The 17,727-nt window shown below is 34.5% G+C and overlaps 1 protein-coding gene across 1 annotated transcript; it reads right to left on the bottom strand.

Moving 5' to 3' along the window:
• Window positions 1-5,346: 5,346 nt before the first annotated feature.
• On the bottom strand, window positions 5,347-11,583 carry LOC114307855 (HMG1/2-like protein). The gene is made up of 6 exons (XM_082918880.1): window positions 11,576-11,583; window positions 6,581-6,613; window positions 6,205-6,324; window positions 6,045-6,102; window positions 5,905-5,949; window positions 5,347-5,785 (listed from the first exon to the last, which is right to left on the bottom strand). Exons 1-6 carry the CDS (start codon window positions 11,581-11,583, stop codon window positions 5,609-5,611), a joined length of 441 nt encoding a protein of 146 aa, XP_082775006.1. The 3' UTR covers window positions 5,347-5,608.
• Window positions 11,584-17,727: the final 6,144 nt, after the last annotated feature.

Here is a 17,727-nt window from a genome sequence, read left to right as displayed (position 1 = left end):
CAATAATCAGGAAAGGTTAGAAAGGTTAGATAGGGACCTGGCTAATGCATATTGCATGTCCATTCTCCCAAACTCTCTTATTTTGTCGTCTACCAAATATTGAATCTGATCATTGCCTCACTGTCCTAGACAATGCAGGACAAAAATTAGCCATAAAAACAATCTTCTAAGTTTAAACCAATGTGGGCCAAAGATTGAGAGAGCCCATCGGGTATTGCAGGAAGGATGCAATTCGAGAATATAGGGGTCCACTTTCACGCTGTGTTAGAAGTAGGGGTGAAAATAAGTGCAGTTTGGTCGAGGTCTGGGGTGGGGTTTCCCCACCAAACCAAAGATTTTGATTTGACATTTACATAAATTTATCCTAGTCGGGGAAGAGAACTAAGCCGACATTGTGAAATTTTGAAAACGATTCGGTCTGTCAGTGTATTCAGTTTGCATTGTTCAATAAAGTCAAGGCAAACTATATACAGAACACAATAAGCCAACCTATATTCAAGAAAGGTTGGATAGGAGCCTAGAAAATGCATCAAACACTCATAGTTGTCATTTACTAACTACATGATCAGATCATTCTCTCACAGTTCTGCATAAAGTAACAAAAAAATAAGCCATAAACAATCTTTTAAGTTTAAAGTTACGTGGACCATTGGGTGTAACAGAGAAACAAGCAACTCTAGAATTAAGGTGTCCTCAACTTTTGTGTTGTGTAAGAATTGAATCTAATCATTATCATCATTCTTGATGTAGTAGGAGGAAAATTAGCCATAAAACGATGTTTCAAGTATGAAGCTACATGGACTGAGATCCAGAGTGCCAATGGGCGTTGCAAAAACCATGCAACTAAAAAATTTAGAGGTCCTAACATTCCCACTATGTTATAAATAGGATTGAAATCAGTGCAGTTCAGTCAATGTCTAGGGTGGTTTCTCCACCAAACCAAAGTTTTCAATTTCACATTCACATAAATTGATCCTGATTGGTCAGGGAAGACAACCAAAGCAAACCAAGCAAAATTTTGAAACGGTTCGGTTGATTGGTGTATTTGATTTGGTATTATTAAACAAAAATAGGGCAAGTCATCTACAGAACATAATAAGCAAGCGTTTAAAAAAATCCACAATCCAACACACACACAAAAAAAAAAAAAAAGAAAGAAAAAGAAAAATTGGAACATAAAACAAAACCATAACTACTTTACAGGTATCCTTTTACTTAGACAAATTAGGGTACCCCAATAATCAAGAAAGGTTCGATATTGCCTGGCAAATGGCATCTTGGAGGGTCATTTTCCCAAACTCTCTTATTCGGCATTTATCAAAATATTAAATATGATCATCCTCTCATCACCCGTAATAAAGTATGACAAAAATTAGCCATAAAACAATATTTTAAGTTTGAAGCAACATGGACCAAAGATCCAGACAACCAATGGACGTTACAAGAAGCCTGCAAGTCCAGAATTTAGGGATCCTTAACTTACATGCTGCGTTAGTAGTGGTGAAATAAGTGCAGTTTGGTTGCGGTCTAAAGTGGGGTTTCTTGAGAATTTAGGAGTCCCAACATTCCTGCTATGTTACAAGTAGGATTGAAATTAGTGTAGTTTGCTCGAGGTCTTGGGTGGTTTCTCCAACCAAGCAAAACTTATCAAATTGAAATTCACAAAAAACCTACCTGACCAATTAAGGGAGACAACCAAGCCGACCGTGCAGAATTTTGAAACAATTCGGTTGGTCAGTGTATTCAATTTGCCATTAAAAGGCGTATCCAGTGCACAAAACTCCCGCTTAAGCGAGGTCTGGGGAAGAGTTGATGTACGCAGCCATACCTCCGCAAGCAAAGAGGCTATTTCTACAACTCGAACCCATCATCAAGGGATAGCTTTACTGCTACACCAGGCCCGCCCTTCAATTTTCCATTACTAACAAAATTAGGGAAACCATATACACAACCTAACAAGCTAGCATTGATAAAAATGCAAAATCCAAAGAAAATTGGAACCCAAAATAAAATCAAACTGAAGTTTTTGATTTGATATTCCCATAAATCGATCATGACCGGTCAAGAGAGACAACGAAAGACAACCTGTGTAGAATTTTGAAATAGTTCGATTGGTCAGTCTATTCGATTTTGCATTATTAAACAAAATTAGGGCAACCATATACAGAAGATAATGAGCTAGTGCAAAAAATAATCCGAAATAAAAAAAAAAAACAAAAAAAAAGAAAAATTAGAAGATAAAACCAAACCAAACCGATTTTTTGATTTGACATCCACATAAATTGATACTAAATGGTCAAAGGAGACAATCAAGCTGACTGTGCAGAATTTTGAAACAGCTTGGTTGGTCAGTGTATTCGGTTTGGCATTATTAAATAAAAATTGCGGCAAGGCCTACACAGAACATAATAAGTTAGCACTGAAAATATCCACAATCCAAAAAAAAAAAAAAAGATTGAAAAAGAAAATTAAAACACAAATTAAAGCTAAACCAAAGTTTTCGATTTCACATTCACATAAATCAATCTTTCACAGATCAAGGGAGACAACAAAGCCACCCATACAAAATTTTGAAGTGGTTTGGTTGGTCGATGTATTCAGTTTGGCATTATTAAACAAAATTAAGATAACCACATACTGAAAATAATAAGTTGGTGAAAAAAATTCAAAATCCCAAAAAATAAAAGAATAAAAGAATAATTGGAACATAAAATAAAACCAAACCGAAGTATTCAATTTGACATTCACATAAATTGATCCTGACTAGTCAAGGAAGACTACCAAGCTGACCGTGCGAAATTTTGATGTTGTTCGGCAAGTTCATGTATTCAGTTTGCCATTATTAAACAAAATTAGTGCAACATATACAGAACATAATAAGCTAGAATTGAAAAATATCCAAAATCCAAAAAGAAAAGAAGATTAGAATACAAAATAAAGCTAAACCAAAGTTTTTGATTTCACATTTACATAAGTTGAACCTGACCAATCAAGGGAGATCAAGTAGGACAACCAAGCCAACCTTGCAGAATTTTGAAATGGTTCGGTTGGTTGGTGTATTCGATTTGCCATTATATTATATAACAAACAAAATTAGGACAGGCCATATAAAGAATATAATAAGCCAGCATTGAAAAAAATATAAATTGGAATGTAAAATAAAAGCAAACCGAAGCTTTTGATTTCATATTCACACAAATCGATCTTGACTGGTCAAGGGAGACAACCAAGCTGACCATGCAGAATTTTGAAACGATTCGGTTGGTTGGTGCATTTGGTTTCCCATTATATTAAACAAAATTAGTGAAAGCAATATACAAAACATAATACGGTAGTGTTGAAAAAAATAAAAATTGGAATGTAAGATTAAAAAAAAAAATGAAGCTTCCAAGTTGACATTCATGTAAATTGATTTTGACATGGTCAAGGGAGACAACTGAACCGACCGTGCAGAATTTTGAAACAATTCGGCGGGGTCAATGTATTTGGTTTGCCATTATTAAACAAAATTAGTGCAACCATATACAAAACGTAATAACCTAGCGTTGACAAATATCAAAAATTCAAAAAAGAAAAAGAAAAAAGAAAAAAGAAAAAAGAAAACCAATCAAGAGAGATCAAACGAGACATCCAAGCCGACCACGTAGAATTTTGAAATAGTTAGGTTCGAGCATAAAATAAAAGCAAACCGATGCTTTGATTGGAGCATAAATAAAAGCAAACCAATGCTTTCGATTTGACATTCACATTAATCGATCTTGACCGATCAAGGAAGACAACCAAGCCAACCATGCAAAAGATTGAAACAGTTCGTCTAGTCAGTGTATTTAGTTTGCCATTATTAAACAAATTAGTGCAACCACACGCATAACATAATAACCTAGCATTAAAAAATATCCAAGATCCGAAAAAATAAAAATTTGTAGAATTTTTAAAAGCAAACCGAAGCTTTTGAGTTGACATTCACGTAAATCAATATTGATTGGTCAAGGGAGACTACCGAGCTGATCGTACAAAATTTTGAAATGGTTCAGCTAGTCAATGTATTCGGTTTGCCATTATTATTAAACAAAATTAGTGCAATCATATACAGAACATAATAAGCTAGCGTTGAAAAATATCCAAAATCCCAAAAAATAAAACTTTGAACATAAAATAAAAGCAAACCGAAGCTTTTGAGTTGACATCCACGTAAATCGATCTTGCCTGGTCAAGGGAGACAACCGAGCTAACCGTGCGGAATTTTGAAACCGTTCGACTGGTCAGTGTATTCAGTTTGCCATTATTAAACAAAATTAGTGCAATCATATACAGAACATAATGAGCTAGTGTTGAAAAATATCTAAAATCCAAAAAAAAAAAGAAAATTAGAACACAATAAAGTTAAACCGAAGTTTTCAAAATTAATCATCATCACTAGCAGCACTATTTTATACCCAAATCCAAAAATGCGAATAATCACATGATACCTAGCTAGGTTTTGGAACTCAATAGACGGCTGAGGCAATTTCATGGAGTTTCAAGTAGATGGGTTTCCACAAAACAACACGGTGTCAAATCCACTGGGACAAACAAACAGAGAGCAACCCATTACAAAAACGCCATACCTGCATACACCGCACTGGTTGGGGATCGAACTGTACAGTCTCCACAAACGAATCAAAATCGACCGATGAATGCTCCAACATTAATAATTAATGAATTAAAACTCATAAAAAAACTTATAAAATAAAAAACACAACAAATTCAATTCGTAACCTAAACAAATCATTCAAAATCTACATCCAACATTAACTTGCATTCATCCTACATTCATCATTCATAAACCAAATAAAAAAAATCCTACATTGAAAATTCTACATTCATCATTCCTAACCAAAATACAAAAAAAAAAAAAAAAAAGTAATTCTTCATTAACGTACATTCATCCAAAATGAAAAAAAAATTAAAAATTCATTAACTTACATTCATCCAAAACCAAAATGTAATTAAAAAAATAGAATAACCTATTAAAATAACAAACTTCCCAGACGAGGCCATTGACAATACAGACCAAGTCCACAAGTAGTGTTTCAATCTCTTCCAAACATCATGAGAGCATCAATTCATTAGTAATAAATAAACATGTAAAAACAATCAACTTTGACCCAAAACCAAGATATTTAAGCATTAGATATTTTCGTATGGTCAAATGATTAGTAAAATTAATTTCTTTCTTCTACAATAAAGGTGTACCTTCCAACCCTAGTAACAAGTCTACAAATCACAAACAAGCAATTAAAATCAACCACCATGGTATTGACAAAACAGTGAGACACTTTCAATATGGAAGGCAGAAGCAAAGAATTCTAACAATATAAACACCCTAGTTTAATCATTGAAGATTGAAGAACATCAAGTACATAGCCATATATAAGTGAGCTTCAGGACTTCCTGAAACTTCTTTCATCACCTACCACCACCACCACCATCATCCAACAAGCACAAAAAGAGAAAAACTGACTATTTATCAAGATGGACTAACCCCAAAATGACTAGTCTTCATGTTATAGAAATCCTACACAACCTGCCCCAATGATCAAAAAGCTTTCTTTTTTCTTTTTTTTGCCTAAATAATAGCTCTATGACTACAAAAAAAAAAACAAAAAATTGAAATAAAACAATCATGTAATAAGCAAATTGCAGTTAGGGGAAAGAATAATACTATTCTCTTATTGTAAGCCTCGATGCTCTTGTTGTATTCAGTCTTCCTTTTCTCTGCCCTCGAGACAAATGGGGCTTTCTCCTAATTTTCGAAAGAAAAAAGAAAAACAAACAATCATTATAAATAAATGCATTTACTTTGGAGTAGTTGCAATTAGAAGCAAATTATTAGGTAGAATCGTTTTCTACAAAATTACTCACAGCTTCTGACATGGATTTCCATTTGTCTCCACCAGCCTTACCAACCTGGACCAAATTCGATACAAAAATGCTAAAAGTTAAATCAAATTTTAACAAAATTAGACAGAATTCTGGAAATAGGATGATTCAAAAACGCTTACAGCAGCAACAGATTTGTTGTTTGGATGCTTCTCCTTGTACGTCTTCCTGAACTCCTCCCTAAGATATATACACACAAAAGCAAAGCAAACAAATAAGCCCTAAATCAATTGAAAATTTATATTTACAGGAAAAGCACAAATTAATCAACGATGATTATACATGAAAACGAAGAAGGTACTGGCAGGCCTCTTAGGCTTGTTAGGATCCGTGGCAGCAGCCTTCCCCTTCTTCGCAAGCTGTTTAGCAGGTTTCTCGGCACCTCTCTTCTTCACAGAAAGCCTAACAACAAAGCACAAAAAACAATCGATCTTCATCATCATCAACACAAAAAAACAAAACAAAAAACAGATCGAGAGAGAGCCGATCAGTGTAGATGCAAAACCAGAGAGTAAGAGACTGTGAGATGAGAGAGTGAGGGAGATGAGATAGTGAGGGAGACAGATCAGAGACAGAGAGATCTGATATGTTTGAAAAAAACCAAAGATCGGGGAGAGAGAGACATAGACAGAGACTGAGATTCAGAGAGGGGCTTTACCTGTGAGGTGTGCGATGAGATCGATCGGTCGATCTTGCAAGAGAGAGACTCGATCAGTGGGTGCATGCAGTGCGCAGATGAAAATCGCAAGAGTGAGTGAGTGAGAGTGAGAGACCGACCGAGAGGAGGAGAGGATATCGAGTTCTGTTCTGAGTGAGTGAGTTTGATTATATTAGGGTTTTTCTATTTTTTGAACGATCAGATTTGAAGGGGAAAAAAAAGGGATTTTTTTGAGTGGTTAGACTAAAAAAAAAAAATGGTCTTACGTGGGCGGGTTGGGCAGATGCGGGGAAAACTCGTAACCCGCCCGTAATTCGAAAATTAGATAAAATTGAAATCACATCCTATCCTAATGTGTTTGTAAAATCTCCCACACATGCGCGGTTCGGATCGGTAGGGTGGTTTAGCCGAGTCGGATGACCCTATGCCCAGCCCTAAGAGAAAGTATACGATTGAATGAATTAGGGTTTGGATTTTTTATGGAAGTGAGAGCAGAGAAGACTAGATGGGGGGCCTGGGGCGGGGGCAGGGGCGGGTTTGGGTTTCTTGCCTTTTATATAGGCGTGTTTATGCGTGTATGTGTGTCAACTTTTGTTTCGTGCTGCTCAAAACAGAAGTGTTTAATTGTTATTTATTATTATTTTATAAGTTTGTGGGTAATTTATAATTTCAAAATTTAATTAAGTATTATTTTATTACATAATATATTTTTTGTTAACAAAATTTAAGTTTAGCATTGAAATTATTAATTTTAAAATTTTCAAAAAGATAATTCTATTTACACAATTTTTCAAAATCATCTTATTACACTTTTATTCCTTTTTTTAAATTATCAAAAAATTTCTTAAAATTCTAACCCTAATTCCTCTTCACACCCACCTTTTGCCAAGATAAATGGAAGTGGAAACGGATTTTGCCTTGTTCTAGTTTCTTACCATTAGCAAAAAATGACACTTTCAATCTTTACTGCGTTCAACTGAAAATGACATCGTTCTACTAATATATTACAGCCTCTGTCCTTGCGTGGAAGCATTTGAACCCTCAGATTAGTTTAGGGTTGCATGTCAAGGTATGCTTCAAACTGTTGGATAGATGGCTGGAGGGATATGGTTGGGAGAGGATCCTGATCTGATTACCTATTTGTCCTGCTATTACATGATGGTGACTTTTTTGGCACTGTTTTCTAACGAGAAGTAATTTTTTTCCCTAATATAATTTGTTTTCCAATCAAAGACGCACAACATGGTTTTGTAATCAAAAAATTACTATAAGTATCATATCACTTTCTTTTTTTTATACTTTTTACACATTTTTTTTATAAAAAGTTAAAAAATCAATTAAAATAGTCGATTCCCAAACAGGGTCACAATATTTATTTTTAAAAAACTAAGATTTTGATTAATTGCTAACTATATACATGTTTAAATCATATTTGTCTTGGCAATTTTTTGTAACACAAATTTTATCCAAATGTAAGTTACTTATGTTTGATCAACTTAATTAATTTCAATAATGGTTACTTGAAAAACACTAAAATTACAACCTTTTAAATAAATGAAGTGTGCTTAATTAATTCCAATCCCCAGTCACTTTTTCATCGGTGACTAATCAGCTTGTCACATTCGACCAACGCAACCATCTTGCTCCCTTCCCTTTATTTTTTTATTTTTTCTTCTTCTTTCTTGATCTCTCTCTTTCTTTTGTGGTGATAGAGAGGGTAGGATTGGTTCACAATGAGGATGGGATCGAGAAGTGCAACTTGAGAGAGGGTATAGAGCATTGTTGGGACAGAGAGGCTCGCCAAAAGTGGAAATGAGGGTCACCAACGATAGTTGCAGTGTTGGTGGTTATGAAATTTTGTAAAAAAATTTATGAAAAACATACCATATACACCTTTTTTAATATGTGTTTTTGCTCCTCTCTTTTTTGGTAACAAAACTTGAATTGCACACTAAGTGAATATTCAGGTGGTCCGACTTGGATTGCGACCCCACTAACCTAAATTAAGTATGTGAAAAGTTTTTTTTGTTTACACTGTTTATTCAAAATTTGATGTTTGTAATACCATTCAATAATTTTATTTCAAATCATCAATGTAATTAATATTTTTAATAGAATATCGAATACGTGAAGGTACTTATTCATCTTTTAGAGATAAATATTTGAATACTATGAAACAAAACACAATTAATTATTTTAAAATATTTAATAAAACACAATTATTATTATTTTTTTAAAAAAAGTACTAATGCTTTTGAATACAATTCAATTAAACAAGTCATTTTTTTGTGTGTATTATGTTGAAAGTACTAATTTGGTTCGCAATTTGAAATAAAATGAATTAGGGTAAATTACACTTATCGTTTTTGAGATTTGATAAAAATACAATTAATCTTATACTTTTAACATGAGTACATTGACTTTTTTTAATAAGACTAAAGTGATTGAAATTAATGCATTAAAATTAAATAAAGATAAATATATTTTATAATTAACAAAAGATGACAAAATTATATTTTCACTCATACAACTAATAAATTATTAATAAAAAAGATTTGAATTAAAATATTAAAAATCAATCATTTGGTTGGTTTCAATTTTTTGGAAATTGAGTTTTTTACTTTTCGTTTTTTTTTTGTTTTTAGTTAATATTTTTAAAATTTTAAGGAATTTTTTTACTTTTTTAAATGCACTTTACTTGGATGTATTTAAAAAGTAAAATATTTGTAAAAAAAAATAAAAAATTAAAATCAATAAATATACAAGAATACAAAAAATATATTGAATTCTTATATATATATATATATATCTATATTTTTGGTATTTAGCGAATTTTGTAAAGATATTTTTCACAAATTTATACCTTTTAAGGGTATTTATGTTCGGTGTATCTAAAAATTAAAAAAAAAAATTGCTTAGAATATTAAAAAAAAAATCAGCAAAAATAAAAATAAAAAATTAATTTTTTAAAAAGTGAATCCTAAAGATCCAAACCAAACAAGAAAATGGTATTATGCTAAATGTGTGAATGCGACTAACTGTATTTTCTTTTAGGGCTGGGCTTCCCTTTGATCCGTGTTCGGACTGAAGGATACTGTTGAGCCCATGGGGCTCACCACGAGTCCTATTTTGATAATCTAAACCGTTCAATATGTATAACTCGTCAAATACTATATGCTTGTAAAAAATCACTTTGATCGATATCGATAACTATCTCATCGGATCAGATTTCTTTCAACCGTTTATCTTTTCACAATATTTTTTTTTATACAAAACTGATTTGATCACGTAACAATTGATATCCGATCATCGTGATTGTTTGTAGGCATATAGTACTCGATGAGTTCTACACATAACACCTCAAATTATCTACACAGGACCTGTAATAAGTCCCCACAGGTAGGACTGACCTTGAGATTTAGGGGCTCCAAGGCAAATTTCAGTAATGGGACTCTCTTACATTAAAGGGGAAAAAAAAAATTCATAGATAAAACTAGGGATTTTTGGTGAAACTCCCATTTTGGGCATTTTTATTAGAGTAAAGGATAACCTAATCAATTTTCTTTCAAAAGGCCCCTGAGTAGGAAATGCCTACCTTAATAAGGACATTTTATAACTTCTATTTTTTTTATGACAATATTGCCCTTCTATATATATGTATCATAAATTTGAAATCTGAGCTGTATACGATCTACTACAATTTGCAAAATCAGGAACAAAATCAATGAAGACGATCTCCAAATCTGAAGATCTTGCAGCCTAAGATCTCTCCCTTGGTCAACAATAGACGATCTCGCCGATCTCTCTTTTGGTCAACAATAGATGATCTCACCGTCGACAATCAACACTCTCAATTAAACGAGAGTTTCATTAAGATTTGTGAGTGTTGATCAAGTTTTAGAGGTTTTTCTTCTCAATTAGGTATGTTGATTTGTTGATTATTTATTTAATTTTTTTTTTGTTGTGTTTGACCTGATTTCGTTTGACAAAATCAGAGTAAAATTTTACTCTAGTTCTATTGCTCTATTTTTTGTTTGAGAGAATAAGTTTACTCTAGTTCTATTGCTCTGTTTTTTGTTTGAGAGAACTACAGTAAAATTTTACTCTGGTTCTATTGCTCTGTTTTTCGTTTGAGAGAATTAGAGTAAAATTTTTACTCTGGTACGTGCTCTATTTAGAATGAGAGTAAAATTTTACTCAAATGTTAGAATGACAGTAAAATTTTACTGTCAAGAAGTGGTCATTGCCAAACACTTCAACCGCTACAAAATTTTACTCTGCCTCCGCTGGCGTTGATCATGTTTGTTGCAACTTTTGCTTAGGTAAAAATAGCTTAGATAAGCTAAAATTTTGATTATTGAGAAGATAGGGGAGATATGTTTTTTTAGCTTATGCGTTTTAGTTATCAATTTTTAACTAGCAAAAAATTGCACCAAACAAGTTCATTGTTTGCAAAGAATACCATTTCTATGTGTTTGTGTAGGTTTATATATATGTATATCTATACACAAGTTATTAATAATTCATGATCACGGTTTGTGTTGGAATTTGGTGGGCATGAACTATTTTTAGACCTACAGAACTTCATAAAGACTCTTCAATTAGTCCCAAAGAAGTCATATTCTAAGATGTTCCAAGAAGCCAAACTGGAATGTCTAAAAGTGATTTGTATTAGGAAAGCTTTGACAGAGATGAACATATGAGGAATGTGTATTAGATCAAAATAATCTTGACTTTTGGACTTGTAGTGACAGTAAAACTTTACTTTGATAGTGACAGTAAAATTTTACTTTGATTAACAATAAATTTTTATTCTTAATTAATTACAGATTTGTAAAATGGTTCCACTTCTTATGTTGTTATGCAAGTATGGTGATCGTACCATTGTGTTCAAGGTTGTGTCAAACTGCACGTTGAAGGATTTAACTGATTTCTTAAGTTGTAAATTGAAGAAGTTTGACAGTAGTGGTTGCATACTGTTATTGTACTGTTTACCTAGACATTCGCAATGCATGATTGATGATGATTCTGATTTTTAGAATATGTTGTCGTTTGTTTATCCTCTTGGTGTTGACCGGGTTGATGTAACTATTACTGAAATGGGCATTTCAAATGAAAAACATGGAATTAGAAAATCAGGGGACGCTAGTGGATCCAACATTACTGATGATGAAATGGATTTACTCCCTATGTTTTGTCAACATGAAGAAAGGACTTTGTTGTCTTGTGGATGGGTGAATGGAATTACTCATGTAGGTCAAAGATTTATTGGAGGTGCAAAGGATTTCCGGACTGCATTATGTAAATATGCCATTGAGATAGGATTTGAGTTTGTGTATGTGAAGAATGAGAAGTGTCGGGTCACTGCTGTGTGTTCAATGAGGGAGTCCAAAGCTTGTTTATGGCGAGTACATACATCTCTAGAAAGTGTTAATAATTTTTTCTACATCAGGACTCTACATGATGAGCATACTTGTGGAGCTGCAGCTCGTATTTGAGTTCAAATTTGGTTGCAAGTTTGATTGTTAATGAAGTTCATGGGAATCCCCAAACTTGTCCAATTGATGTTGTACGTTAATTTACAGATCAATACGGGCTCACCATTATGTACAATCACGCTTGGTTGGGAGTTGAGAAAGCTAGGACTACTACTTTTGGGGATTTCTCTATGTCTTATGATGAGATTCGATGGTATATGGATATTGTGATGAGCACAAATGCTAGTAGCTATTTGCATCTTGACTATAACCATCAAAGTGGACGATTCAAGAAGTTTTTTGTTGCATTTAATGCTTCTATTCAAGGGTTTAGGCATTGTCGTCCTCTATTGTTTATCGATGGAACTTTTTTAAAGGGGAAATATAAGAGCACCTTGTTAACAGCTACAGCGAAGGATGGGGATCAAGGTAGATATTACTATAGCTTATTCAAAAGTAATAAGTTACGTATTCTCAGAGTGACATGTTAATTATTTTCAGAGTAACATGTTATTGTTATTCAGAGTAAAAATCTACTATATTTGTCCTTTTCGTTTAATATATTTACTAATTGTAAAATGTTATTTTTTAGGTTTTTCCCCTTTTGCAATGGCAATTGTCGATACGGAGACTACAGACAGTTGGGAATGCTTGTTTATGCATTTGTTGAATATATTGTTGGATAAATGACCAATTACCTTCATATTTGATCGGAACGCTGGACTTTTGGAGGCTTTACCAAAGGTTTTACCTACTGCTTACCACTATTTTTGTCTCCAACGCTTGCTGGCCAATTTGAGGGATAGGTTCTTTGGTCCAAGTTTCAGCAATACTTTCAGGAGTATAATAGTTTTTTTGTTTTCTTCATGTGCTTATGCTCCAACAGTGGGATGTTTTAATCAGTGTTTGAAAGAATTACAAGATGAGGGAAAAAGGATCGTTTATAGGTTTCTATCCAATTTGCCCTATGACAAGTGAACTAATGCATATTTTAAAGGACAAAAATACGGTGAGATGCACTCGAATATGGCAGAGTCTTTCAATTCATGGATCCATCAAGCTCATCATTTTCCCACTACGAAGATGATTGATTCAATTTGGTTGAAGATCATGGTTTTGATGTCGCGAAGGAGAGAACAAGCTAAGAAATGAAATCCTTTTCTTTTGTCCGAGATGGATTCAACATTAGCAAATGCTCTTAAAAGTGGAAGAACTTGGTTGGTTAGTCGTTCAAGTGATCATGTTTTTGAGGTTCAATACCGGCCATCGGTTAGCGTTGACCTCTTGAATAGAACTTACTCATGTTATTAATGGCAATTGAATAGATTTCTTTGTACTCACGCGGCGACCGCTATCCAAAAGAGCGGAGGTGATTTGTATGCACATGTGGAACCATTTTATTACACTAGCAAGTTTAAAGCTTGCTATGCTGAGTCTGTTTGTCCAATACCCACTGCTGAGAAACCTCTTGTAGCTATGGATGATCTTGTTGTCCTTCCTCCAATTTGTAAGAAGCTACCTGGTAGGCCAAGGAAGAATAGGATTCCATCTAGGGGTGAGAAGATAAGACGAGTACAGTGTGGTAGATGCGAGAAATACGGTCATAATAGGAAGACTTGCAAAGAGACATTGTGTCACGACCCAAACGCGCCCCTATGGGTTTAGGATCGTAACCGGCCAGTAATCCGTGATTACCAAAGGCCTGTTTAACAATAGAGACAATAGTACAGAGTAAGGGGTTGGCGGAAGCCAAACAATAAATAAAAAACGTCCAATGAGCTGTGACAATTTGAATGGGAAAAGACATTTATGAACAAGCCACATTCAAACCAAAACATATTACATAACAGATACACATCACACCCAGGTTAGGGACCAAATCCCTAAATCATAACTGTACAGTCGAAGTCTTATTCAGTCAGTACAAAATAGAGACAAAAAGGATGAATCCAAAACACCCCAAAAATAGCCTTGGCTTAACCAGACTCGGAACCTCGAAGTGAGGCGCAATGGTTGGCTTGACAAAACGAGAGCTTAACACGACGCTTCTAGCTCCGGTCCGGTGCCTGAACACCTACATATAAATATAAACAGTGAGCTAAAGCCCAGTGAATAACAACTGTGTAAAGAGGTTAAGAATGAATGTCCTTTCAGTAATTAAAACAGTCATTTACATCAGTTGATCAATTGTTCAATTAGTGACTAATAGTTCATGTCAGAACAGTCATTTAGAAGCCATAGCAGTCATATGTGATACATCTCATAGCAAAACAATATAGTAAACAGTCGGTCTTAACAGACCGAACAGTCAGTTGATGGCCATCAAAACAATATACAGTATTGGTTCCAATTATTGGAACTGACAGAGATCTCTGTGACAGTAGCAGTAACAGTACAGTGCAGTAGCACTAACAGTAACAGTAACAGTAGGTTGCTATGGATGCCACAAGTACAGTTTACAAATAGGACAAACATTCGTTCAGTAAACAACGTCGTTTCATAAAGCAGTCCAGTCAATCATTCAGAAAATACTTATAATTGAACGTATCTTTACAACATTGTTACTCACAGAGTACTGGTTATAGGCAAGCTAATGAGTGTTCTCGGATGCCAACCCTACACAGTTGCAGAATGAACACACAATAAGTTACACATTTGGGAATCAACAACTTAGTCCCTATCTTGACTTGGTGTGGTTCTATAACATTATCCTCATTAAGATGCCTTAAATATGGCCTAAGGATGCCTAGGATGAAATGAGGATGCAAAGATGTACTTTAAAACACTTTTCAAAATTTGCTGAAAACAGGGGTCTTGCTCGAGCGTGGCTTCCTTCGCTCGAGCGAGCTTACCAAAACAGAGGGGTCGCTCGAGCGTAAACTCCTTCACTCGAGCAGTCTGTAAAAATGCAAAAAGTACTGGTTGCTAAAATTCTCCACTCGATGCTCGCTCGAGCAAAAGACACAATTCTTCGCTCGAGCGCAGGTCTCGTCGCTCGAGCGTGCGTCTGCGTCCACAATAACCTGAGAGCTTGCAATCTACGCTTGAGCTAGCATTCCGTCACTCGATCGGAATTCAAAAAACAAAGGTGCTCGCTCGAGCGTAGAATCCTTCGCTCAAGCGAGGAAGCCAAATTCTAGGTTTTCCAGATTTGCCTCCAAAGCTTAAACCAAGCATTCAACACCTCAAAACTCAATCTTTTGGACCAATTTTCTGGAAAACACTTGGAAACTCATAATATAACATTTTTTGAAGATTTTTTTTCAAAATCAAAGCCCAAAGGTAAGCCAATTGAGCACCAATTTCAAAGAAACTTGAAGAACAATACAAGAACTCTAATGTTGTATTATGAGTTTCCATGAACTCTAACGTTCCAAAACATGACCAAATGCAAGATTGAGCTTTAAAACATGGTGAATTCTTCGACCACAACAAAAATATGAACATGCATGTAAGAAATTCTCATGAGAGCAACCTTAAAATTCAAGAACATGTACATGCACGCATGAATTAGCTTCACTCTCTTAAATTCTAACTCAACTAACCATGAATTCTGTAACGCCCTCAAAATAAACCCATATATCATGCAATCTTGACATGCTTGGACATAAGAGAATAGAGCATAATTTCATTCATCAGAGTATTCATTACAAAAGTATTACATGTTGATATCAAAAGTAAATGCCCCACGGGCTTACAACTTTCCAAGTCAACACTTGGTTACAAGAAGGAGAGTACTAACTCTACACAAGATAAGCCCTTGGCTTGATATACATGTAATACAACAAAAACAACAAAAAGGAAGTCCAACAGCCTTAAGCCTCCCAAATAATATCCGGTTTAGGAGTCCATCCCCTATCTCCTCCCAAACCGTGGAGTACATCCCCTATCTCCTCCCACACAACACAATGTAAATAAGCATCTATCATATACATGTTCAATCAATACACAAATTTGATGCATTATTCCATTCATCATATTCAATGACATTCAACCGATTAGTTTTAATTCGCCTAATCATCATGCAATGTCTACAACAATCAAGACTATCCTCCACCGATAGCCCAAAGCAATTATTTCTAAACAGACAATAATTATATCAACAGATAATTTATCAACATTTTCAAAGGTGAGTGATTAATGAATCCAACTCCACCATTCTACCTCATAATGAGCCAATTTCATTATTTCCATTCAATTTCATATTCCCATAATAAATGTCATTAATTACACTAATGACCCAAATATACCCAAAGATGGCATTTTTCCCCTTTCCTCAACATTGACCCAAAGGTCCAAAATATTATCAACAACATCAATAACCTCCTTTTTAGACCCAAAACACACATGTTTGAATCAAAAGAACAAACCCCTCTTTCCAATATAACACATCTCAAACCCTAACTTCCCAAATCAACCATTTATACAAAAAGCTCAACATCTATGTTAAAGCTCATAAAAATGAGTAATTATCCCTACCTCAAATTCGGAGCTCAAAGGAAGAAGATAAAGAAATTCGAAATGCTCAAAATCCCAAGATTTTCGGATTGATAGGAAGCCCAAGATAAGCTCCACACTTTTAACAAAGGCCCAAGGGTAGAAGATCACTCATACTAGATCAAACCCTAGAGAGAAGTTGGAGTTTTAGAGTGAGGTGCTCTCCAATGGAGGTTTTGAAAAGTAAGAGAGAGAAAGAAAGTGTAAAAAGTGATTTAAAATCACCCAGCTGCCATCTGATATATGACTAGTCCGCTCGACCGTCAAGCATAAAAACTGGACCCGCTCGAGCGCAAAAAGGGCAGCTCGAGCGCGACACGCTAGAGCGTAAGGAACTTCGTTCGAGCGCGAAAAACAAACCTGCAGTACTTTTGCAGAGGCAAGAAATGTTGGAAGTGTGCAAACTCCACTCGAGCGCGAAGGGATCCGCTTGAGCGGACCACCAAAGAACTGGGCAACAAGAAATGGAACCAAGGCTTAACCAACCTGTTCGAAACACACCCAACACATCCTAAAACCCAAATATATGAAATTAAAGGATGACAATAAGACATATACAACAACTAACTCCACAGAACCTAAGTCTGGATACAACAATCAAAGGAGAAAGAACCAGGATCGCTATAAATTCACTTATTTCATTAATATACAAGTTCTAGATGGCTCAAAAACAAAATTAAAAGGGTTGAGCTCTTACCTAGGCTCTTCAATTAAGCAATACTTAAGCAAGGTTCTTGAGCAAATGAACAATTCTTCAAAATTCCCTTTGATTCTTCTAAATCCAAGCCAAATTTCTAGATGAAATCAATCTCTCTCAAGTCTCTCTCTCTCTCTCTCACGTTTTTGGTCTAGGAGGTGGATGAAGACTAGTGCATCACAAATGAAATTAACTAATAGCCTAAAAATGCCCACTAATGGCAATTGTGTAATAAATTCAACTAATGTAATTTAACATTATTTAATCTAATTAATTATACCAAATCAAAGTTTAATTAAATCTACCATAAAATCACATAAATTCTAATTAGCATACAACACTAATCAATTTCTGAATCGGGCGCCGATAAGGCTTTCAATTTGCAATTCGAAATTAAAACGTGAATAGATCATTCTACGGTAAACAGATAGAAATGTATTCTAAACAACACACTCACACAATTAATTAAGGATTTC

This window comes from Camellia sinensis, chromosome 3 (assembly GCF_055761805.1).
Source record: "Camellia sinensis isolate YWXY chromosome 3, ASM5576180v1, whole genome shotgun sequence".
Taxonomy (NCBI): domain Eukaryota; kingdom Viridiplantae; phylum Streptophyta; class Magnoliopsida; order Ericales; family Theaceae; genus Camellia; species Camellia sinensis.
The sequence above is the reverse complement of the archived record's forward strand: the minus strand, read 5'-3'. Positions and strand labels throughout refer to the sequence as shown.